General features: G+C 33.5%; 1 protein-coding gene and 1 long non-coding RNA gene across 3 annotated transcripts in view; one reads left to right on the top strand and one right to left on the bottom strand.

Moving 5' to 3' along the window:
- LOC105251053 (opioid-binding protein/cell adhesion molecule homolog) overlaps positions 1-20236 on the bottom strand; it is an 81333-nt gene extending 61097 nt beyond the window's left edge. Inside the window, exon 1 of the mRNA XM_011257558.3 lies at positions 20150-20236. Coding sequence (XP_011255860.1) covers positions 20150-20222 — 73 coding nt within the window. The 5' untranslated portion in view covers positions 20223-20236. The remainder of the gene's footprint in view (positions 1-20149) is intronic.
- On the top strand, positions 29-6318 carry LOC105251052. Of its 2 annotated transcripts, none has more exons than XR_889174.2 (3): positions 29-165; positions 2011-2158; positions 5599-6318. It is a non-coding gene; the product is annotated as an uncharacterized LOC105251052 (long non-coding RNA). The 2 variants fall into 2 exon arrangements; XR_889175.2 differs by having other exon boundaries at positions 29-202.
- Positions 20237-27153: the final 6917 nt, after the last annotated feature.

Here is a 27153-nt window from a genome sequence, read left to right as displayed (position 1 = left end):
TTATCGCGGTCTTTCGCCAGCACCTATCTGTAGCAGTCGTGGTTTCCCTATTCTCGAACAGACACACGAGGGTACTACACCACGTAACGCGGTCGCCATTGTGGTCGTTATAGACGATTCATCGATCGGTGGCTTACCAAGATCGAAATGATCGAAAACTATCGGGTAATGTAAACGATTGCGACATCATGTAGTTAAATGAGTTAGTAAATATTCTTCACTACAATAATCTTCCCGATTCACTTATTATTATGCACAATTTGTACATAATTCAGTACTAAAGAGTATATTCATCTATTAAATATGCTCTTTTAATAATTAATTTCTATTTTATTTATTCAAGAGAATTTTTGAAAGTTTCATTAATCTTACTAAAAATATACTAAAAAATATATTAAAAAATATACTAAAAAATATACTAAAAATATACTAATGTAATAATAGATTGTATCATATGAAAAACATTATCTGTTTTCAGAAAATTTGCCGATTTTATATTATATTTTACGGAATTTTTTGTTACTTTTGTATTTGCAAAATTGTATTTTCTCTGTATGAAATATACGTATATCGATATTATATATGAATGTGTCAGATAAATGTTCATATATTATATACTATTTTGCATTTTATTCGAACATAAAACCATACGGATCCAATTTCATTTTTTCAATGTACAATACATTTGGTTATTTTTTAATATACGTGAAAACAAAATTTTGATACAGTTTAACCCTTTAATTACGGATATGCATTCCTATTCGTTGTCTATTGACGACAGTCATAGTTAAAGGGTTACTAAAGAGATTCTTTAAATATTTATCTTGGAGAGACACAAATTATTCATTACATAAATAATTCCCTAAATAAAATTGGATAATCGAAAATTTGCAAAATTAATATCATTATCTTAGATTGCCCCCACAATATACAAAAATATTTATATTACTTGTTACTGTGTTGATTACATAAAATTTAAAATATCATTAATATAACAATAATATTTATAATATTTATAAATATTTATAATATTTATATTTGGTTCTCACATTTAAAGAAAGTATTTTAAAATTAGATTTTTCGCGGATCTCTCACGATCATGATCTATAAGCACGCTCGAGATAAGTCGCTTTCAGAATTGACCCATCACGATACGAGGCTTAATTGTTGGCGAAATAAATTAACGGAGTGCATGCGATGCGCTTTAATTTATTCATCATTTATCCACGTACAACTATTTCCGGTACAGTGACTATAAAGTATGTTGTTTCAGCATGAACGATACAACTCTTCGTCAGAAGGAAATGCTTAGGTATTACTAATGCAATTTACTAATGAATATTGAGGTCTATTGTTTATCGATAAATCTCGCTTCGCACAGTATTGTCGAGAACTTGCGTACACGAAACGGCAGAATATTCAAGGAGAAAAGTTTCGTCGTTACAGTGCAATTCTATTCGCGCTGCAAATTATGTAATTCTCGGACTATTTATTGTATGTATAAAATTAAATTAAATTAAAAGAAAATTATTTCCCGAATAATTTTATGGTGAATAAATTCGCGAAATTAAATGTCGATATTGATATTTTATATATTTGGAAAAATGCAAGTATTTCTGATACAATAAAAATATTCAAACTATGAAAAGCACTTTAAAATAGCAGAAATAATATTTTTTTAAATTCTTTGGAATCATTTATTCACAAGTCTTTTTTTATAATAATATTTCAGTTTTAATTAAATTTGCGAGATCTTTCTCACATATATGTCTTTTAATATTTTATATTTTTTTAATATATATACTACTATATATGCTACTCGTATTTCATAACAGTTTATATTAACAGTATTTTCTAACGAGAAAACATTATTTTATTAGCACGCTTTTCATCATCCACGTTGGATTTCCATAGCATAGTGACATAGCTTTAGTGGCATCATTAAGATATAATAAAATATCTCTATAGTGTCTAGCAATAAAAAATTAACAGTGGATAAAAAATTTATAGTCGGGCAATGAAAAAGCACGACGATTTGATGGAATACAACTGACGAACGTCAACAGCAATAACGACGCATTCAAATTTAAGTGGTGCACCTGCAACGACGAAATTGTCATGAGATTAAATCCTCTACGAGTGTCGTAATCAGATCCAGGTAATAAACTCTCTATCTATAAATCCCACGCGCATCGTCTCCCTCTACAGCGTCTCTATACAACGGCTTCACGCGTTTGTTTGTATCACGCACACAATTTCGTTGTTCATGCCATTGCGCGCAAATGTATTCTTCCTTCCCCAGAACAATTACTGCGCATTTTAATTAAAAATTCTATTAATTCGCCGCGGGTTTATGCGAACGACCGTCGCGAAACAAACGATGCCGTTCCAAAGTATTAAAAGATAGTTTTAAGAGGCCGCGGAACCGTTCCCACGTAATTCCCGTAAGGGAAGATCCCCCGCATCGTCGCGCTCTGCGGGAAAACGTGCCCTCTCATTTTCTTTTTAATTTCTCCGACTCTTCAACAAAGTGTTAATCCCACTAGGATCCGGGCAATGAACGGGAAGTTGTCAGAGTTTCGACTAATTGCGTTCGTGAATACGAAAATGCAACGGTACGGGAAACGTCACGGTATATTTGCATCGCTAAAATTTTTTTTTTCTTTAAAATTAAAATCATACATATTAAGCTTCGATATAAGTTCCAATAAAAATTATATCGTTCATACAACGCGAATTACATATTAAAAACAGAAAGAAAAAATATAAACACCCTATTTATTAGTATATTCTAGAATATCTGACAAGCTCTGTAAAAATTTACGATGCACAATGTGGCGCAATGAAATTACATGTACGGTCGAACGAATATCCTTATTCGCGTGAAATATAGCTAAATTAGCAATTAGCTTGCAAAGTGCATCCGTAACAAAATACGGTCGCATCTGAATATCCAATTTACGTATTGATGTATGGGACCGTCAAAGCGGCGAAGTAATGTAGATATGAATAATAATTAATCGCCATGTGCCGGAGAACTATACTGAAACTTAATGCATCTCATTACTACGGAGATCCGCGCGTTTCACGCCGCCAAAGAAACGTCTGTGCGCTTCGGCTTATACAATATGCCGACACAGATGTTTATGTATATGTGTAATATATATATATATATATATATATATATATATGTACATATATATGTGTGTGTGTGTGAGTGGATATATACAATATGTATGTATATAAGTACGCTGTGTCACCAGTTCGGGATTTGTAAAGAGGAACATCCTGGCGGTGCACTTCGTACGGATAACAGCGACGTAAGATCTCGAGGTGGAGAACGGCGTAAAGTTTGAGCTTAAAACACAATTTAGCGACAGCGTGTCTTCTATATCCACGACGGAATAGGTAAGATAGTTTGCGGAAACAGGTGGAGCGAGGGAAACTCGTTCGACGGAGCATCCTTTCCGCCTTGAGATTTTGCTCTGAGAAAAACCTCGTCCGAAGAAAAATTTTGTTTGCCAGCGCATAGCAATTAACAGGCACTTGTGCTTCGCATCGTGCAAACATTGTCGAGCTTTATTTACTTATCTTAATAAATAGTGTTCTAAGAGCGCGTACGATATTACGTATTCTTTTTCCGACGTGATTCTTTATTCAAGTATTTTTTTTTTATTATATCATTGCAAATTTTTTTTTCTTTCGTTTTTATTTTCTCGTAAAGGTAATCTTCAAAGTACATACTCAGAGCAAAAACTAACAAGATATTTTTCCACAATGATTTGAGTTTAATTTATCGCGAAATGATTTGTACAAATATTTGTAGAAGATATAAAATAATTGAGATTTTCTATTTGCGATTATACTATATAAACTTTAAAGAAACATTTTTTTCTGTAAACGTACTTTCGATGCAATGAATAATTACAATATATAATCAATATATAATATATTAAATTAATTTCTTTTTTACGAAAGAGAAATTTTTTTAAGATAATTTTAATATTTATAATAACTTAATATCTGATTGCAAATAACATTTTATTCAAATGATAAAACAAGCTCTAATTATGCAATTCTGAGATAGTATTTTTGTCAGATTAAACTTTATTGTAATTTCATTTGCGTGAAATTATAGTTATTAAGATAAATAGGAATCATAACGAAAATTTCATCTAAAATAATACGAGAGAGATTGAGAATCATTGAATTGCGAGGTATTAAAATAATTCTCAATTATTCAAAATCTTAATTCAAAATCTTATATCTCTACCATTTACCATCTCTACTAATTACAATATCTAGTACACATAAAGTGACATTTTTAAAGAATTTTCTTGCATATTTTATATTTCCTTAAATTGTATTAATTATTAATACATACTATTCATGGATTCTCAAAAATGTAAAAATATTTTTAACATTTGTTTAAAAATAAAAACAAACTTTGCATGGTTTATAACATTATTAAAAAATTTATTATTAAAAGGAACATTATATAGCTTTAAAAGTAAAAAATAATTTTTACCCGTGACTCTCAAAAGAATCATTTGGAATAAATTCTCTCTAAATATCTCATTTAGTCTCATTTATCTTCAAAGTTATATAATTCGACCAATTTAAAATTTACGATTCGCCGAAATTATCTTGCACTAATATGCAGTTTAAATCGGAGATATCTATGATGTCTTATGTTTTAGTGAAAACATGCAAATGTGCATTAATATATGTGCTAATTAAACCTCTATCGAATTACGTCTATCTTTTAATTTCCACGATCGCAAAAATGAATTTCAAGCGATGTGTATTTTAGGCATCCATTGTTTGGCTTACAATCAACGACGGAAAGGACACCTGCGCGCATTGCGCACTGTAGAACAAGCCCGCCGCGTACAGTCGCGACTGAGGGAAATCCGAACGTCCAACGAAAATCGATTTGGCGAGTCGGTGGGGAGTCCGCGATACCGGTAATTTGTGACACGCGATCTCGCACCGAATGAAAACTTGATGCCGTCACGTGGATCTGGCGCCACGCAGACGTTCCGGTTATTTCATCGGATTCTCTATGGTTTCCATATGAGCATATATCTATTCTTTTCCTCAGCCCGTCTGTACCTTCTCATCTCCCGCGACGAATCAAAATCTCGAATTCCGTGTGCATGGCATTATATTAAAGATCGATGTGTCTACAATATTATACGATGTTTTATAAAAACATTTTTTTGATTTTTATCTGAAATGATTGCAGATTTAATAATTCAATTCATGTTATAATAAGCATATTATGATGTAGCTTATATTCATATGAATCAATATGTTGTTATTCATACTTATCGATTTACCAATGTACGTATTTAATGAGCATTAATTTTATTGACGATATTTCTTCTCGTGCTGCAAAGTTATTAAATATTAATATTACCGATAATAAGAATTTTTTCTTGCAAACGATATCGTTTTTCATTTTTTTCTAAAAAATGGAGCAAACAATTTTTATGTTCTTGTTACCTCAAACTTATATGTATTTCGGTTGTGATAAAGAGGATACTGTTGAGTATTTTCAGAACCGCGTGACGTGATTTTACGCACCTGTCGCAGGTAACGAGCGATGTGTGTGTGTCTGCGAACGCGCATGTGTTGCGGCCGACAGTCGCGTGCTCGCACAAAGGATCCTATTAGACGGTACGAGCACGCAGATCCTGCCCTTTGAACGTACGCAAATCAATGACAAGTCGTGTACGAACAGGCACTCGAGAAACGGACTTCTGGAGGTACATCAAGGTACTAGAGGCATATCCAACGTTCCTGTTCGCCATCCTCCTGGAAACACTTGTCTTGCTCTCTAGGAGAAACGGACCGATGGTGACACGGCGAAAATGGATTTTCGATCGTTCGCCAGAACGAGCACGTGGCCCTCCGTATCTGACCTTATAAGAACGAAGAACTAGCCGGTCAGAACCGACCTGCGTTAATGACCGACGAGTTTAATTGGCGGATAATGGGTTTAACTACGAGCAGATTGTTTCAGTTTGGCATGTCTATTTCTGCTTCAAACGCGTTGATTTTTTTTATAACATTGATGCTTTGCGTTTGAGTACACTGAATAGACACAATCGACCATTTCATTTGCCTTACGGCAGTTTTAATTATTCACAAAGAATACTCGATGTGTTACATAAAACGTTTCCTCTGAAAGAGGACATAATAATCGATCAAACATGAGATATACGAAGAAATTCGGTTATATTACACAGAATATTAAAGTACTAATTATCCTACATAAAGCATGAATATTTTAAATTTATATCTAGACGAATGTCGCACCATAATAATATTTGTAATTAATGTAGCAATTAGAATTATATGACATTTATGTAGAAAGTAATTGCACTTTACGTGAAATAATAATGACTATTCAAAAATAAGTCGCTATATTTTATTTACCATATGTTTCTTTAATGGAAAGCACAAAATTATCTATAGTATGTCTAGCTTTAATAAATAAAAAATAACAACGTGTGATATTATTTCTGTCGCAACAAGACTTGTTTTTGAAAAAACGTTTTTATTTATGAAGGCGATTTCGTGCGCTCAGTCATTATTGATGACCTAATTTGAAGTTTATAAAATTATGCTTGTATCAATTCTATCTTCACTTGGCGTATAAGAAATTAAAAAAAAAATAAAATGAAAATGTCGAACCGTTTGATAGATAGCTAAAGAAATTACTACGAGATAAATAAATCGTTCCTCCATTGCAAATTGAAATCCGGCGGATATCGTTTGTTAATGCGATGTCGTATAATATCCAGACGAAATTAGACTTTAAGAACGAGAATGTCGTTCTCGGAAGCCCAGAAATCTCGTTTCGAGAAAAAGTGGACGGTCTGTGACAGTGGAAAATGGGATTTCGATCGTTCGCGGGACACCAAGCTGCCGCTGAAGAACGAGCTGTGGCCAGCTGCGGTGGATCGTAAAGTAGAACGGATGGACCAATCAGAATGAGAGAGAAGGAGAGACAAAGACCCCTAGTCCCCTTTACCCCTATAATATTAAGCCAGGATATTAAACGTCTACAAAACGTTGAAGCGTTTCCGAGCGGATTCGCTGTCACCTTTTCTTTCTTTCTTCAAAAAAAAAAAAAAATAAAGGAAAAGAGCACCAAAGACACGATGCCGTAGAATTTAAAATGACGCAAACCTCATGACATAAACTGGGTAACTTGCTGCACGATAATACAGTGAGAAGCAGTCTCGTGCGAATGGCATGCGTAATCTTCGAAAGAAGGGACTTTGCAAGACAATCCCTCATTTCCCAAGAATACAAAGATACAAAATGGCTTTTTTAACTTGCGCATCTACGTTGGCCCAACCATAAACTCCAGCAGTTCCTCTCTGCATAAAAAGTAATTGTCTATTCTATGCTAGCTGCCATTGAATTCCTGGATGGATCTTACTGTTTAGAGGGGGAAATGAGGAAATGAAAAAAAATCGCCTAGAATTCTCGTGCTTGCGAATATATTTCCGGAATCCTGCTGAAGCACCGTTCGCGACACTTCGAATGATTTTCATCGGCGCGCACGTCTCGACTTTCAAACGACCGAGAGTCACGGGACAGTTATATGCACGTACATGTATCATAATATATACGGTCAAGATATCGCGGGAGATTAAATCGGGACAAGTCGGTCGAGTGAGATCGAAGAAAATGCCAGCTGCGATTATTTGCGAGAGAGACGCTGTTGAGACCCGAGTACCACATACGTTTAGAAGGTGAAATAAGAAAACGCGACGTTTCAAGAAATAGCCGGCGAGTTTCATGACGATAATCAAATGACACGGCAAAAGGGGTGACAACGGGAAAATATGAGGCATTGGCACCGCGAGGAAAAGAGAACGGACCTTCCGGGATGTCGTAAAATCGCGCTCGCGAACTACGCGAGACATAAAAAGCGTCGAGCGAGGTACGGCTCAAGGTAACCCCCGAAGGAGAATCGAGTAAGACGAAGGAATTCGAGAGGAATGCGATAAAGACCAATGGCCGCACATGCGGTGCGTCGAAATCTTTCGGACTGCGTCAAGTTTTTTTTTTACAGAAATGATCGAGGAGGAAGCTTTTCTTCATCATCTGCGTTTTGACACGTGAAAAATAATTCGCGCCTGCTATTGTGCATCCTGTTTTGCTTCGTGATTGATCGAGACGACAATTTATGTACGTACAAGCGAAAGAAAAAAATCTCCGTTAAATTCTAAGATTTATGAGGAGACACTTATTCATTTTAATCACACAAAAAACTATAATTATCAATGTTAATTATAAATATACATTAATAAATTCGTCGCGTCAAACACGCGACGAATTCATGTCTAACATCAACATTCAATTAACTAGATGGACTATAATTCTATGGTGAACAGTTCCTTTCAATGCAATCCAATAGTTTCTAACATTAAATGAATTAGTTTATAATCTACAAAGGACGCGATATAATATCTATATGGAAATTAATAAAGTTGGAGAGAACTTTGCAGAATAATTATACTTATATAACTTAATTTTTTAAGAGTATACAAGTTATATTAAGATAAATACAATTTAATTTAAGAATGTTTTGTATGTACAATCCCAGCAAAAAGTAGCTGAAAATCAATATTGAATATATCCACTTTTGATGTATTTTAAGTAAGAAATTGTGTGGAATATTACAATTTGATCTTGTTACAATGCTACAATGCAGCTACAATGCAGAGATGTATTTTTTAATATTTATTGCGTTTTTACTGAAATGTTCCGAATTTTGTTAATCGAATGATTAACTTTTAACAGAGAATTTCGCCTTGTGACAGATACATGGCTAACTTCATTAAATTATATTTAATATCTTTTTAACCAGTTAGTACTTGTATAATATTATTTGACCAAATATTTCCTCTGTATCTAAACTTTTGCAAATTTTAAACAAATTCTGAATATTATTTCATGTGTTTTTGTCATTTGAATCGATGTGATTATACGTTTCCCATAAAAACATATGTTAATTCGGTGCAAATTAAAATCCTTATAACTTGTGAACGCTTTAGTGAAGTCGATTTAAAAATTGTACTGAAGATTCTAAACATATGTAAGGACATTCTGTACAATTTTCATTAAATTCTCAATATTTTGAAAATAAGTACAAAACATCCTTAAGATTAAAATGTATAAAAACAGAGAGAGAGAAAGAGAGAGAGAGAGAGAGGGAGGGAAAGAGAGAAATAATAGGAATTAGAAAGAGAATTAAGCAAGAGAAGAAAATTGAAGAGAATTCATTCTACTGCTGCCAACATATCATACAAGTTCGACGATTAACCGCAGTGAAATATGATCGCACCGAAATTTACAGACAAATGGAACAAGAATAAACCAAGTGCGAGGCCGTTCGCGAGTGTTGAAGTGATAATCTGTAACGAAGTAGCGTGATACCGACAGCACGCGGCGCGCACATAATGATTGTTCAAGCAGACATGAGTGCAACTAGGGGAAAAGTTGCTGCGGCACGAATGGACTAATTAATTGGGGTTAAATAACAGTCTATAAAATACTCGGTGTGTCGGGTAGTTTCGCGAGCGTAAACGTGCGCCAGGAAAATCGAGAATGATTTGGCGGACAATGTTGATAGCGACTGAGATCGCTAGCCAAATCGGGAAAGAGCAGATGGATACCTTTAATGAGTTGATAATGGTTGGTTATATATAGTCCCTCGTCTCGGCCCAATAGCTTGCCCATCCACTGCTTCTACATCTCGCTCACCTTTCTTCCCGCCTCCGTTCATTGATTTCACGGAGCAACGGGGTTAATCGCGCCACGAGAATTTCGTATTTCAGCGGGTTTTTAGCCTTCACTCGAGTTTAAACACTCCTGTCCGGAAAATATGCCGTTAATTAGACTTCCGCTTCTACTTCCACTTATCTACCGAAATGCTGGAAAATCTCTCTATATCATCTGTAGTTCCTATTCGAGCTTTACATGGCAGTTTTTATAGAGAGTCTTCGTGCGCTGCGAGAGTAGAAGCGTTCTACTTTGAACAATCTTTGATTTTATATATTGCATCTGTCACTCAAGGCTCCGATTTAAAAAGACAATAGAATTGGATCGAATAAAGTATGGCTGCGCGAAGTTTTGTTGTTTAAATAGTCGTTTGAACGAGCAGCTATCGTTGACGCCTTTACCCGCACGATTCTCTTGTAAAAATATTCTACCGTTTTCTTGAGATACGTCGCTACAACAAGCGCGTCTACTTTTTTCGCGCGTGTTAAGAATGAATAATGGAGTGTTCTTCATTCGCACGCCTCCCCTACAAAGGGTGCAAAGGGTGTAATGCGGCGTGATTAAAGCGCGCGTGGAGAGAATTCACGTCGCGGAAGCGCGTAAACAGCGGTAGTTGTAAAATGTCGAAGAAAACAACGGGGGTCTTGCCTTGTTCGCATCGTCGTCTAAACGACGCCCGCCACGAATAGATTCATCCTCGCAAGCGGTGACGTTGGTCGTTATGGTTCGCGCGAATTGTCAAACTGGTCGTTCAACGCGGGCATAAAGGCGAATCTCCCTGCTTCGAATCAACGCCGGCGACAAGTTTGACCGCACTTGGCGACAATGTTTGAGAACAATCCAGCGACGACGACGAGATATAGTCCAAGTTCGCTCGAGTGTGAACGTGAGACGCAAAAGTTGCTCGCGCCTCGATCATCCCTCAAACGTCTCCGTATCCCGGAAACGCAACTGTTGACGCACGGAACGGCCAACTTTGCATTGACGCTAAAAGAGCCGTAAAGATGAGCGCGCTTACCTCCGTCGCTCTATCACCAATGTAAACTGTCAAATCGGCGAATATCCGATTCCGAAAAATCCGATTGCGCTTGTCGAAAAAAATCAAATGATCGCGCTATTTTCGAAAGCTATCGTGAACACGCGCCGTCTCGGTCAGCGACCAAGCGAGCGTGCGGATCTTTCATAACTCGGTTTCGTGATTTATTGCGACCTCGGTGATTTTTCATCGGGCAGCCTACGAAATAAAGTGATTGATTGCACGCGAAAAGGACGGTGAATGCGGCCGAGCGGGAGAGAGAGAAGGAGAGAGAAAGTGGGATATATTTGTCAAGATCTCTCTTCGGGTAGATCGTTAATTTACGATTGTTAATTCGCGAAGAATTACCACGCTATGGATAGCACAAAGACGAAGTTAGTTCGAGCAAGCGATAAATTTGCATGATATACGATATAGCTATTAATGTTCTGTTAATTAGCAGCAAGAATTACATGAATCATTTGATTTGAAATTAATGAAATTATTAATGATACAGACAAAAATATAATTGCCATTAACATAATTTCTATATACATCTTCCAACATCTTTTTTTTAATTTAGCGTATTAGCAATATATTATTTTGTTTAATAGCAACTGTTTTTATAATAGTACTTTCTTTTACAGATTTCTTTTTTCATAATATTAATTATGAAAGTTTAATTTTTTTTAACGGATGCAAGAAATTCTGAGCTGTTTTACTTAAGACAGAAAGTCTTATTCATAAAATTCCATTAAAATAATTACTGTGAAATTTTCGAATGTATAAATGAGATATTAAAAAGTAATATTTCTTTTTAGTCAGTTACATTTTTTATTACATCTTTAACTGATAGAATTGTTTAAATATAAAAAAATAAGCATTATAAAACCATTTATTTCACGTGAATGTATGTACATTTGCACTTGCATGCAATATTGATATAAAAAGTTAGGTAAGGTAAATAAGCAGGTTGATTCAAATCTCTGAGACACTTTTATATATATATATATACATATATATATATATATATGTATATATATATATATATATATATATGAATTTTTGGACTACTTTCTTGCATGATAAAATTATTTTAATATCAATAATATTTTTATTTATAAGGAATTGTGTGTAAAAAAATGTAAAAATTTCTAAAGTAATTAAAACTTTCAATAATATTTCTCTTTCTTTCTTTTTCTCTTTCGTAAGTTTTTAATTTCAATAAATATAATATTTTATTTTTTATTTAATTTATAGTAAATATAAATATTAAACTCTTACGTACTCTAATAATTTTTGGATTCAAATTAGAGTATGTAAGAGTTTAATATTAATATTTATTATATGAATGAGAATCTAATAAATTCTAAAGATATTTTATATATCGATATATAAAATATTTTTAGAATTTATTAGATTCATGTAAATATAATATATAGTGTAATTTGCGATAAATCTTTCTGCTATGTATACTTTCTGCTATAAATACATTAAATCTAATTCTTAAATACTAAAAATAATCGTATGAATCGGACGACAAAGTGTAACTAATGTCCGCTATAGATCAAGCACGACCGCTCTCTGACATAAAAGCCGCGTATATGTATAGAAAACGAGAGAAACGGTACAACAATGTCAGAATTACGAAGCAGTATTACATCGTAGGCCGACGATGAAAATGCGGCAATGATAAATGCTCCTTTTTCCTTCGAACGAACGTCGTTAGCGTTGCTCTACGATTTATCATTAGTAATTAGCCATGAAACTCTCGTAACATACAAGTACTTAGCATGACTGAGAGAATATGAAGAATTGCACATATCTGACTTAGAATGCGACAAACAACGATAAGGGGAAAGATACGCTAAAAAAATTGCGGAACATTATACTTGTGTTAATCAGATTGCAGAATTAACACTTATCAAAAAAAGATCTAAAGCAAATCCACGTAAAAGTTATATTGAAAATTTCGCTTAAAAAATCATATATTTATATTATTCATTTAAATATTCATTTAAATATTCTGATCTCTCTCTCTCTTTCTCTCTCTCTCTCTCTTTCTCTCTCTCTCTCTCTTTCTCTCTCTCTCTCTTTCTTTTTCTCTCTGTAATTCTATATCTTTATTTCAAACACATATGTTATATTTAAATATTATTACACTAAATATTCAATAGCTTTTAAAAGATTTTCATATATTTGCGCAAAGATTTTTTCTGAAAATATCACGTTATCTTTTCATAGTAACAACTGTGTCCTTTCGATTCTAAAGATATCATCTACTTTTAGTTTGATCTTATAAAGTCTTATCAGAAATAGCATTTAATAATCCTTATTAATAAAATCATGTCACACTGATTAATAAATATGACCTATAAACTAATTTCAGATTTTATATGTTACTTAAGATAATTATTTTTTGCAACAAGTATATATACTGTATCGATCGAGTTTAACAAGCATATCAAAAGTATGCTGCAATTATAGTTTTACAATATATCAATAATGTGAAATATGTGAGACTGATCCACACAAAGATATATTTGAACTAGCACATGTTATAAACATCGTTTCGAGGATATGATAAAATTGGCGATTGCGGTAACAGGCGTTTGGTAAAGGTCGCGAAACCGTAAAATTGAATTAAAACCGATGACAACGTTCGCTTCACCAGATTCCCAATAACGTTACTGTTATAACACGTAGCGCATTTTTCCGCCTATTCGATGAAACGATCCAATTTCGTTGGGTTCTACATATCGGCCGATCGTGGGAGAAAAGCATGTGGCACCCGCTCGCGCGATGGCTGTTCGCGTGACAATTAGAAGGAGACAAATGTAGGAAGCCAATAACGGGAGATGCGTGCAATTCGTTTCGTCGTCATCGTCGTCGAAGAGCACGCTTTTGCACCACGACACGCGGGCATCACTCCGTGAGAAGTTAAAAGGTCGTTAGCTGTGAATTCGCGGTAGCGAACTCAAAACACCGCCATAATTTACGCGGCCGTATGTCCCACTCGACCCCGTCGCGAGATCGTATCACCTCGCAGGTGTCTAGCCTGCATTCTCGCGAAGGGACATGCACATGCAAGCACGGAAACGCTGTTTAACAATTCCATTCTTGCCCTGAGAAAACGTTTCGCTTAACTCTCCGCCAGTTCCGAGGCTAACTCCCATGCGAGTTTATAGAAGAGAATAAGTCTTCAATTCCCGCGTACCCGTGTTGTTTGTATCTATCTAATTTTCGTCCTACGAAACGCAATACGAGAAGAAATTATATTATACTTTGATGTTCCAGAAATGATATTAATATTCCTTCTCATTTCTCTCTCAATATAAATTTACGCGAAAAATATAAATTTTATATTTTATATTTATACATTATATTATTATATAATACAAAATATACATGTATTAAAATCCGTGAATTGTTTTAAAATTTTATAATACTCATGCAAAAAGATATATTTGAATATGTCTGGTGTGTTACTACTCGCAGTTCACTGCATCTCTTCCTTCGTTTATTTTCTATTTGATTAGTCGAAATATTCGTGCTCGATATTTTATATACTTTTTGTATGTCTACATCCAATAAATATTGGCTTTTGGCAATCAAAGAACAAACGAATAATTCTTTAAAAGACTAGCATGAAAATCTGATAAAAACTCATGTTTTATTAATCTTAGTAGTCTTTTTTATTGTTATAGAATCATTGTTTAAATCTAGTTATTAAAAAAAAATAAATTTCTGCTAAAATTGCCATAAAATATGTTTTTAAATATTCATAGCATATTATATTTTAATGTAATATTACAATCTTGTGAAGAAATAAAATTTAAAATATCTAGAGAACATCAATATTCTAGAAAATAACAACAAAGAGCAAAATGACACAGATGATTTTATTTTTCATATACGCTATTGATATATAATATTTTTCTTTAATGTTTTATCTATTCAAATCTTATCTTTATAAAAAAATATACCTTAAATAATTGTATATATAAAATTATAGCTTATATATATTATGCTATGGATTTTAAGGAAAATAAATGACATATTTCCAAGCCATTCTCTATATAGCCTAAATAAAAAACCTGATAACGTCACAACGTTAGACGCAAAGGAGGAGGATTTTATCGGCCAATGGGGCTCGTTTAAGTCATTAACTTAGAGAGTCTAAACGCGCTCGTGTTGTGCACCCATGCCGAGGGCGTGAAAGAAATTAATTTCGCGATAGCACCGAGCTAATTGTGAGCTGCACTTTGAAGTCGCCCTCGATATATCAAGATGCACCGAATACATAAACATATCACTGCTCTCTATCCTAATGAGTTTTCCGTGCGATTTCAACGTATCTACCATCACATCGTCTTCGTTCTTAGATCTTCGTTCTTATATCTATGTAGAAAATTTTTATTATTATGTTAATATTATTAACTGTCCATATTTTTATTTTTGCACAGCAACGATTATACTTTTGTATAATTAAAAAAAGTAATGTGTTTCGAATAGTAAAATAATAGAATTTAAACAATATATAGAATTCGAAAAAGAGTCACGTATTATTCCTAAATCTAGGAATCTAGGAATAAAACTTTATTTAACAATAGTAAAATAATAAGTCTCGAAAAGTTAAGCAGCTTCAAAATAACACCGCTTTCCAAATGCGCCATTCAACTTTAACGGCGAATTAAATAAGAGCAAAATAATTAAAAGACTTTATGCGACATGACGTTGGAATATGAAATAAAGTTTTGTAATCTCGTAATAAAAATATTCAGCATATACTTTGATGTTTTAAGAAATGTAACATTACTATCAAATGAATGAAGGTAATTTGCTTATTCATTAAAATCTAAACTATATTACTTTTTGTTTGTGAGTTTCATCCTTGTGCCCTGTTAATTAGAGTGTTACACATTTGCAATTAAAAATATTAACAAAAGGAATATATATATTTTTTAGATTAAATATAAATTACGAGAAACACATAATTTTCCAGACTTATCGTCATGTTTAAAAAGCGCTTCCATCGCGTAAGCGAATAACGTTGATGCACTTTGAGGCTGTGAACCGCGCGCGCGCGCGTGTCATTATACATTCCCCTTTGCTCATGCCAAAAGATAGATGCATGAGACATGACGGTGCGTGCAACGAAAAAAAAGAAAAAAAACTAAGAACCACATACCTACCGAAGCTAGGGTGTGCCAAAGCGTGTATGTTGACTGCGCATATTTATCTAACGTACGCGTTCGTATTTCGTACTACGGAGATTTCGAAGCGCGAAGCACAGAGTTGCTAGTTTAATACCGATTCCGCGTGCAAATACGCGGAGGTGTGTCGACAGTGGTTTGCTGTTTGCGAATTAGATGCAATCAAACGCAAAATCACACTGGTAAATAACATACAATTTACCAATCACGGATTCCTGCAATTAATTGCTCGGCGCGATGCATTATTAGGAAAAGATAGTATATAAGAAGACAATATTCACTATATTAAGAAGATATAACTCGTTCTTGGAATATCGGAATTGTGTGTCAACGTACGTCTCCCTGTATTTTATTATATCTTATCGTTAGTTATAAAAATTATTTATTATATGTGTGAGAGAATATTGCGTTCGACATTTATTTGATTATTGTCTTTGATATACGATATGAAACAAGATATAGAAATTACAAACATATGAATATATATCTCATAAAAATTGGTAATATTACATATTTATATTCTTTTGGTCATATTTTGTTATACATATTAATAAAATTTTCAGCAACAAATTTATAAAAAATCACAATACATATTGTATTTGTATAATACAATTTTTAGTGTAACAACTTTACAATTAAGCTTCAAATTAAGTATCAATTCAATTAATATTTATCGATTTAAATTAAAAAAGAAGCTTTCAATATCTTCTTATATTTGCAAGATTCAATTTATCAAAATTTTAATTTTATATTGGAGTTTAATTTTTTATATTGGAGTTTAATAGAAGTAGAGTTTAATAGAAGAATCTTCCATCTCGGATAATAATTTTAAGAAAGAATAAACTACTATTTTAGACTTATTGAATCTGTCATTAACAATTAATATATAAACTAAAATTGAACATTCTGCGTTAATAAAAACATGACAGTAAGGAAGAAACTTATTAAAAACGTAAGTCCTTTTCTGTGAATAAAATATACGTTCGCGCGTCAATCATACCGTCAGCCGTCACTTCAAAATAGGAAATATGCGATAATTGTTCCGCTATCTCAAACTGTGTACTTAACAAATCAAATTGCTCCTTGTAAACGTCGGAGAACTGACATTTTGTGTTTGAGGAACACTTATTTTAGGAATTAATTTAGCCTTTCCATTACCAGATTGCTTGTTGCAAACGTCATTTCGATCAAAGTACAAAATTCTACGATCGATTTAAACTGCAAATGAAGATGATGTAATGAGCGATTAATACCGCGTCAACACCTGTGACAAATATAATTATAATAAAAAAGTTCATAGAATTTATTAATTCAGAAATTTGTACCCCCTTTTAATAAAACAGAAAACGTTTATAATAAATCACAATATATATTATGTTTGTGTAATACAATTTTTAATATGAACACTTTACAATTAAATTTTAAATTAAGTATCAGTTCAATTAAATTTTTATCTACTTAAACTAGAAAAGAAGCTTTTAATATCTTATATTCATAAGATTCAATTTATAAATTAAAATGCTAATTTTATATGCTGAAGTTTGATAGAACTAAATCTTCTATCCCAAATAATAATTTTGAGAAGAATAAAATATTATAGATTCATTGAGAAATCTGTCAATGATATGTGAATGGGACAATTTTACATAAATGTCAGCATGAAAAATAGATATGTTGATCTAAAATAGTAAGTAAAAGTATGTTGTTTGTAAGATCGAACGAATAAATGCAATTTTAGAGATAAACGTAATATTGTATTTTCAACAACATTATTATGAATTAATAAAATCATATACTATATAAACAATATGAATAATAAAAAATATCTCTATAAATCGCTTATAATACATAGAAATTCAGAATATACGTAATCTAATATATTCATATTTTTAACAAACTTTCAAGAATCTAATTTTATAATACAAGTAACGCAGAAATTTCTGTTTGATTAATTGTTTATATTTTTCAATATTTTCAATTCTTATGTTATATATTTATTAATTTTTATCAAATAAAATAATACACACACAAAAATCATCAATATAAAGAACTATTTTCAAAATAATAAAATGTTATAAACCAAAATTCACAGTATATTTTTATGAATTGCAAAATATTAACGTTCTAAAAACAAGATACTGATTTTTAATCAGTCATAAAATCATACATAAAACAGTAGCATATATATAAAATTTCCACAAAAATATCAATTTAAATGAATACCGAACGATCGGTTAAATATATAAAAACTCGTTTAAATACAAAAAAAATGCACGTAATCGAGACTGTTTTGCGTATGAAAAATTGAAAATGCACGCTCGAAAAATAAAGCTCAAATTCCCGTGTTTATTCGCAAAATGTATATTAAACACACTCATCTAGAATATCTATTTCATTCGCGCACGATAAAAACACTCGCGAGATGATAGCTTTACTCCAGTGCGCCGTGCATATATTAAGACTATAACAATTTTGAGAATCGCAAGTCGTCTAAGTGTATGCGACTTTTTATCGATATCTCTTCGCGAGAGGCACTTCCGCCGGAAGTAACTCACGTGACGACTATATTTAAGAGCGCGAGCGTTTATTATCGCGCCTTATCGTGCCATATCGAGGAGTAACGTAACGCAATTCCAAGACGCTGATTAAAAACCTGGGGTACTTTCGTATCCGACCGATATATCACAGGCGGGGGATTTGCAACTAATTCGGGACTAATTCGGGCGGTAAGAGACGGGCGATTAACGGGCGGGCGATGCCAAGTAGATTTACGGAGCCTTCGGTCGTCGGCGCGATAATTCGGCGTTAAGTCATTAGACTCCCCCGCGCGATTACGGCGCAAGCCGCGCATAATGGCGCCGGCGTATTTCAGTAGCTCCTAATCCGGCTGGCTCCTACCACGTGCCGACGCGCGCCGCGCGTCCGGAAATCTCGCGATTACTCCCCTTTAAATTTCTGCCGTTTGTCTCGCCACCGCGAGACGTAGGAATAATCACCTGGGCGCGAATAAACGGATGATCTCCGGCACGATCTACGAAGTGTCCCGTCCGATGGCTAAAGAACCCATTTCCCAGTCGACTTGCCGCGAAAGAGAGAATAATTATTATCACGCGAAAGAGGATAAGGGGAGTTGGATTAACTTCTGCCCTGATAATTTATACTTGCCACGATTCTTATAAACGATTGCGGAGGATGGAGTGGCTAAGAGAAAACAGGCGAAAGAAGGGGTAACCGAAATAAATATCGAGGAAAGAAATATATGGAGAGGGAAAGAGAGAACACAGAGAAATGGCATGATGCCGACTTCATATGTTTCCCATTTGAATGCATCTATTTCCAATTATTCTCATTTACGAGCGAACGCGATCTCGATCGATACAAGGAAATAAGGAACTATTCGTCCTAAAATAACGTTAAATTGGTAGAATCCTGTACGTTATATATCCTGTACGTGTCATAGCGAGAAAAACTAGGCAAAGAGATGATTATGATTCGAAAAACGTCGCAAAGGGTCTTTTATATATTCGAACGACACGTTCCCCATCAATGGGATAACGTAAATTCGCGTTACGATATTGCGGTACAATCGTTCCCACAAGAGAACGAACCCTCCTGCGGAAGCGATGCGACGCGACGCGGTGCGACGGCCTGGTTGGCGCGGAATAGAGGTGACTCGATCGCGGCAATCTCGTTCGTTTAAATTACAGCCGTCCCGTAATCACCTACCGACTTTTATCATCCGCGTAATAAACAAACCGCAATCGTAAAAGCCGCTCGTAAAATTCCGCCGAGAGAGAGAGAGAGAGACGCGCGAAAATGCAGTTAATGCTCGCATGCAGACCTTGTCATGTGCGGAACAGTCGTAAAATCGTGCCGTTTCACCCTTTCTCTGTCTCTCACGAGGATCGCGAAGATCTCGAAGAGGATCTTGAACGTCTCGATCATCGAGGATCGCGCGTCTTCGCCGCGAACTATGATAGCGATGTCGGAGGCGAGGGGAATTCATCACTAGGAGGGAGCGTATCACAATTGCATGTCGTGCGTAACGTTGTTCGGGTCTCGTGCGGAGCAGTGCGGGGAGATCATGTCTGGCGAGGGTACTCGGATTTACCTGATGACGGATCGTTCAGCGCGGTTACCCATGTCGCGATGCAGAACACCGGGATCGCGAGAGCGTGGAGCATATTGTTACGTCGACGACGCGGTTACGTCAACTGACGAGTAAACGCCGGGCGTCGCGACGCGTACCGGTCCACTTTGCCGCCAACCACGCGGGCGCCTGCGTGTTACCACGTTCCACGCGTTCCGCGACTTTCTTGTCCGAGGGATTATCCTCAGGGTACTAGGGGATCGGATATTTGTTTATCAGGAGCAATTCGAAAGTAAACACGTGCAAAAGCGTGTGCTTAGCGAGTACATTTTGGGAAAAAGAGAAATTCACAATGTAATTTCACGAAGTGCGTGTATTACGTAAAAAAATTATTCATAGAAGTTCCCACATTAATACCTCTCTCAATGAAATTTAAATGATATTGAGAGGCTTCTTCGCGAATCATAAAAAATTTTTTTAGAGATACATGAATAATATGCGATGAAAATATACGATACGGGAAATTTAAAATTGCGAGCGATGTATTTTCAACATGTAAAACTCGCGAAATAAATGTATTATTAATAAATAGTCTATATATCATGGCTTTTTATTTAAATCATTCGATTCAGCGATTTGTATATTGCTACGTGCTCTCTGGATTCAAAAATTACACGAGCGAATTAAATCCGTAAAAAATTTAAGGCCCTGCGAGGTATATTAAAAATTAAGAATTATTGAAAAAAATTCACAATTATAAATAATTTCAAGAGTATTTTAAATAACATATAAAATAAAATAACATATAAAATATTTTACACGCATAATAACCTAAAATGCATATCATGTATACTCTCGCGGAGATAAATTAGCAATTAATGTTACAAACAATAAACAAATTAAATAAATTATGAATTGCTTACCCTCTAGAAGTTGCTTTACCGTCTTCTGACGTCTTCTCGGGTAGCTTCTTCCTTTTGTCTTGTTCTCCTTTACAGCTCACTCACAACACTCGCGAAAATAATGTTAATTACGATTACGCGCGCACTAATCAGCAAAACACAACGATCGTGCGACACTTTGCACGGCGCTCTCGACGTTAATCACACGCGACGCGCATTATGCATATTACACTTTATTATGTACCTATATTACGTGAGAGAAACGCGAAAGAACAACACGAAAACTGGCGATCTATTCAATACTAGAAAATCGCGCGACCTTAAGCGACATTCGCTACCGCGACACCACTTTTGTAACAACTTATTAGCATTTTATACAATTTTATACATTCGAATTTTAGGCAATTTTACTATTTCGCGTTGTAGTATAAATAAAGAAAGCCATAAATTGTAATTAAAAATAAAGAAATTTGTAGATAATCATTAATTGTAATAATTCTAGAGAATGATAACGTTTCAAGTTAACACGACGACACGCACTAAGCAACTGACTGCTTCTTTGCCCGAATGACCCCGCTTGAATGACACCAAGATGACGTATGTAAATAGTAGTACGCGCGAGACCTGACACTGTGTAATCATTGATTTCCACTACCAAAATATTCAATAGAATGTAAAAGATAAATTTATCAGAATATTTTACCTGTTCTCGAAATGTATTATTAATAAACATTTGATATCACAATTTTATATTATTTGAATTATTTGGCTTTATCATTGGTGTATTACGAGCTATTCTAAAAATAATGGTCAAATTGTATATTTAAAACTGGGAAAAATGTAAAGCACGATGAAAAGTATTTTAAAAATCAGAGTAGACAAAGAATTATTATCCGTAAATATTGCAATAAAATATGTTACAATTATTATTTTTTATTTCAAATTAATAAATCCCGCAAAGAATGTAATTTTTTACATATTTAATGTAATTTTTTATATAATTTTTATTTACTAAATAGTTTTGATGCATTATTAATCGTAAAATTAATCAGTCATACAGGTTAATAATTGCTAATCCTAATAATCATAAGGATACTTTTTAATGTTTCTCATATTTTTCGCAATCGCATTTTGAAAAGTAATGCAACAATATGTATCACGTAGTCATGTGTTTGAATTTCTCCGCACAACAGGATGACAATAAGACGATGCAATAAATACTTCATGTATTATTATGATCTCTCGATCCAAAAACAACGGATGGATTGTATAATTAAATCTGTGAAAAATTTAAAACGCTATGCAAAATATTTTTTAAATCAAGAATCATAAAAGAAATAATTTATCATTATAGCAATAAAATAATAATTTCTAATTTTCAATTTCTATTGCTTTAATTTTTTTGTTTTATGCAAATAAATTATTCGAAATACTCATATCGATAAAATTCGTTTCGTGCTTACGAGTTATTAATTCTTAATTATAATAATCGTTACAAATCGTTGTGTTTGGCATCTCCTAGCACCTGTTGCGATCGTATTATGAGGATAACGCTATTCGCTTGAGCCTCGTAGCACGAATGACAACAAGATAAACGCGCGCACACACAACAGTGTACATAATGTATTTATGTTCTCTCTCTCTCTCTCTCTCTCTCTCTCTCTCTCTCTCTCTCTCTCTCTCTCCTCCCCCTCCCCCGTTTTTTCCCTTTTTTTTCTCTTTCTCTCTGTATAACAAAGAAATTTATAATTCTTGTACGGAATTATTATATAAGAATAGTTTTTATAGATAATATAAAACTAGTTATATATTTTTATTTTAGATTCTTTTTAATCCAAATATTTTACATAAAATGATGTCAGCTATATAAAATAAAGATCGCATTTGCGATTAATATTGAATTCTCTCTTAATTTATGTAGGAATATACGCAAGAAATAAATCTTGTCCCCAATTGTATATAGTCTACTTTCATTCTAATTAACAAATACATCTATCGAAAAAGTTGAGAACGAGCAAGTTCGCATGGTAATTACTTTCGCAATAATTACATTGTTAGATTGTAATCGTTCTAATGATCTTATTTTGTTTCACATCTGTTTCTTGTTCAGAACAGACGAATTTTAAATCATCTTGATACTTATTTTATACGAATCAAATTTTAATTATGAAACTTTTATCATTTCCGATATGTGTTTCTTTACTAATTGAGAGAGAATCTTCACATATATTTAGTATACTATATATTTCATATAATTTTACTTTTTATTATACTCTCTCTTCACATTTTATAATTATAAAAGTATATAACAGAATGTGTTTATATTAATGTTTATAATTATTGCTTATAATGATGAATGATACTAATTATTCTAGAAGGATATAATAATATTAGCAACGATTGATATCAATCGATTAATTTACAATCACATATTAAAATATGTCATTTCTAATCAAATATTTAACATAATAAATACATTGTCAATTTTTCTTCTATCAAAGATATACGATATTCATTGAAAAAAAATAATAATATTCGGATTCACTTATGTGCAATCATCATAATATAAGTTTGTTTAATGTATTATGTATAAAGTTAAAACATAATTTTGACATAAATATTACTTTATTCTGAATTTTATATTTACCTCCTACTTGCCTTTGTATTGCAAATTAATCATATTTAAAAGTTAATTAAATTATCTATATATGCAAAGTTGTTTATTAAAAATTTTACGTTTAAGATTTTTATATTTTTTTTGTGATAACATAATAAACTTTATACAAATTCAACAAAATTCAATAATTATTTCAATAAAATATTTATTAGCAATAGATTTATTGTAATTTAATCTCTTTCTTTTTCTCTCTCCCCCGTCTCTCTCTTTCTCTCTTGTTTATCACTTAAATTAAAAATTTTTTTTAATAACATATTTAGTAGTTAATAGTACATTTTATTATTTTATTTATCATAAAATTGATATTATTCCTACTTACGAAATTAATTATCTAAATTTTATATTATATAATGAAACCAATAAATAAAAATAATAATTATAGAGTGTATTATAAATAAAATGAATAAATATATGCATAGAGATTGCTATCATATACATATATTTAGGTTGTATAAAACATATTTCTAAAGTGAAGAAAAGGAATAAAGAAGTGTATCAAAATTTTATAAAGCTTTTTATATAAGTACAAAAATATTAATTTCAAATTTTCTGCTAAATAAAATGACCATAATTTCTCGGTTGATATGATCTTTGAAATTTTTATATTTGATGCAGAGATTTAAAAATATGTCCATTTTAACAAGTAAACAATTAAAATTGTTATTGCTATATGAGATATTGTTTATGATACATCCATTTTATTTTTAATATTTATATAGCATTGGAAAATTTTTTCTTATCTAAATAAATAAGAGTTATATTTATACATCCTGAAATAGCAATTTATAAATTCAGGAAAGATATGATTGAGATAAGATTGAGTGATTGATTGATATTTATATATATGTAAATGTAAAGAATTATGTATTATGAAATTTTTAAAATACTGTCACAGAATAAATACAAAGCAACTATCGATAAAACAAAGCAGTTTATCGATGAACGGAAAACAATTATTTGTTTTTACTACTCTCCGTAACTTTCTACGCTTCGATGCATCAGCGAATTGTCCACTTTACCACCCCTAGCGTGATACGTACACAATATTGCTTTTTTCATATAGTTTTATTGTCACTATTTTTTTCGAAATAGCTTGTGATACATGCTCGGGCCGGAAAAGTCCCTTCGATAGTGGAAAATTTTGTTTCTACATGTCTATCTTTGCATACTTAAATATATATATATATATATATATATATATATATATATATATGTATAAGTGTAGCATTTTATCTTTCACGAAAACGGAGAGAAAAAGATCAATCCACACACATACACACATAAAGACGCTAAATATACAGTAAATAAACACTGAAATCAGAGAAGACACATCTGCAGCACAAAGTGAAATAGTGCAATCCCTATCAACGATTTGTTCCTTGAAGAATTGCAATGGAAGTAGCTCGCGTGATAATTCATGCTCGCTGCGGATACTATTTTCAGCACGCGTGCCACTTGATGGAATCGCACCTCCGGTTCAGCGCCATTACGTACAATTGTTTTCGCTTATTACATGCATGCGATTGCTGCAGATATGGATGCACCGTGAAACTCCCTTTTCTGATTCTATTTTTCAATGTAGACTAAAGAAATATTTTATTCGCATACTTAACAACCTGAAATAATCAATTTGCCAGAACTGCCTGAAACTAAAGAAGTATCGATAGCATAATTTGCGCGAGAAAAAGTTATTCACATGGATATGAAATGCGAGAATTATTAGCGTATACCACGCAGTTCTCTTATAACATCATAATTCAGGATATTTGCCCGGCATATCAAAGATCTAATGTAAACATCCATAAGCTCTGTGTCACGACTGTGTTGCTACGTGTTGACTTCGTATCGCGAAAGATGAGGAGCCAATCAATTGTTGCGACGGCATGCAATATAAGAATGTGCGACCAAGCCACTTCGCGTGTCAGTGATTCTACTGTAAAAGCAACTTTACCTTCATGATCTTGGCACCGCGTTCCACGACTCGTGAGACACGCTATACCATCATTAAAGCCCCATAGCAGTGCATTATTTTATTTGCATGATCGTACTTACACTGACTCATCATTTCGAAATGGATAGTTAGTAATCTAAAGTTTATGAAAATATTCTGCGAAAAAATTTTTTTAGCCAATTCATATCGTAAATAAAATATTATTTTCATTTAACTATGTCTGAAATTTTGTATAACATTATATAACGAAAATAATACAAGGATTATCAATTTCACAAGCGTCCTAAATATGTAATTTCATTTTAAACTTAACATTTAAACTTAATCTAAAATTTTATTCTCGTAATCAGCAAATGTCTGTGTGCGCATTTAAATATTATTACAATATTCGATTTTCTGCTTGAGCTCGTTTCCCTTCTGATGATTCTGGTGAACCAGATTATAACGAATGCCAACCAAACTCATTCGAACACAATTGTCGCGTGCATACTTGTACTAGGTACTCCGTGCGAGGTGCACGTTCACAGAGCGAGCGCAGATGGAAGCGGATATTCGCGCCAATCGTCGAGGCCGCATGCCAGATCGATGCGGGGCGGCCAGGGATCGATTTCAATTTAGCGGCCGTTTAAGCGTGCACGCTCGCGGCTAACGAGCTTTCGAAAGTCGTAGATATCCGACAAGTTGGCCTACGGGGGCAGTCTCGCCGGGACTCGCAACCACCCGCCAGAACTTACCGCAGTCAGGCAGCGCGAGTACCGCGAGCATACATGTAACACGACACCCCCTTTAACCCCCTTGTACCTTGTAGATCGTTACATGCGCACAGACACACGCACGTGACGGCTTCACGTGGCAGGTTCACGCGGTGCTCGCGATCATGGTGGTAGGTAGGCAGGCATTGTTAACGTCTAGAAAGGATAAGAACGGCGTGCGCGATGGAGGGCGGCCGTGGACTGTTTTACTGCTTTTCCAACGACAGAGAGAAGTAGACGGGATGGCGTGTGGTTCTCGTTGTTAAGATTAGAAAGAGCGGGTACGCGCACCTGAGGAACGGATTTACGTTCGGCAGGTAGATTACACATTATGGCCACCACTTTCTCTCTTTTAAATCGCTTTCATGCAAGAAAAGAAGCTATTCCCGCTTCTCTTTTTCGTTAATTTTCCCTGAAAAATCGATGCCACTATAATAGAATTTAAGTACAAGAGTGAATCTCAAATATTACATTGCTTTAATCAATAAATCGTTTATATATGTGTAAGTAAGATTATAAATGTTCAAGGAATTTTTAACAGTATATAAAAGTTACAAATTAATCTGATAATAAGTTCCGATACATCTAAAGATACAAGTTTTTAATTAAAAAAATAAAATTTTTTTATAGTTTCTAAAAAAGAAATTTACAGTCATTTCACACATTACTACAATTACTTGTTAAATTATAATTAGAAAGTTACTATAATTTTAATTAATTATTGGATCAATCATCTACAATGT

This window comes from Camponotus floridanus, unplaced genomic scaffold, assembly GCF_003227725.1.
Source record: "Camponotus floridanus strain SB8 unplaced genomic scaffold, Cflo_v7.5 scaffold73, whole genome shotgun sequence".
In the NCBI taxonomy this organism is placed as follows: Eukaryota; Metazoa; Arthropoda; class Insecta; order Hymenoptera; family Formicidae; genus Camponotus; species Camponotus floridanus.
Note: the sequence above shows the minus strand (reverse complement) of the source record. Positions and strands in the feature narration are given on the sequence as shown.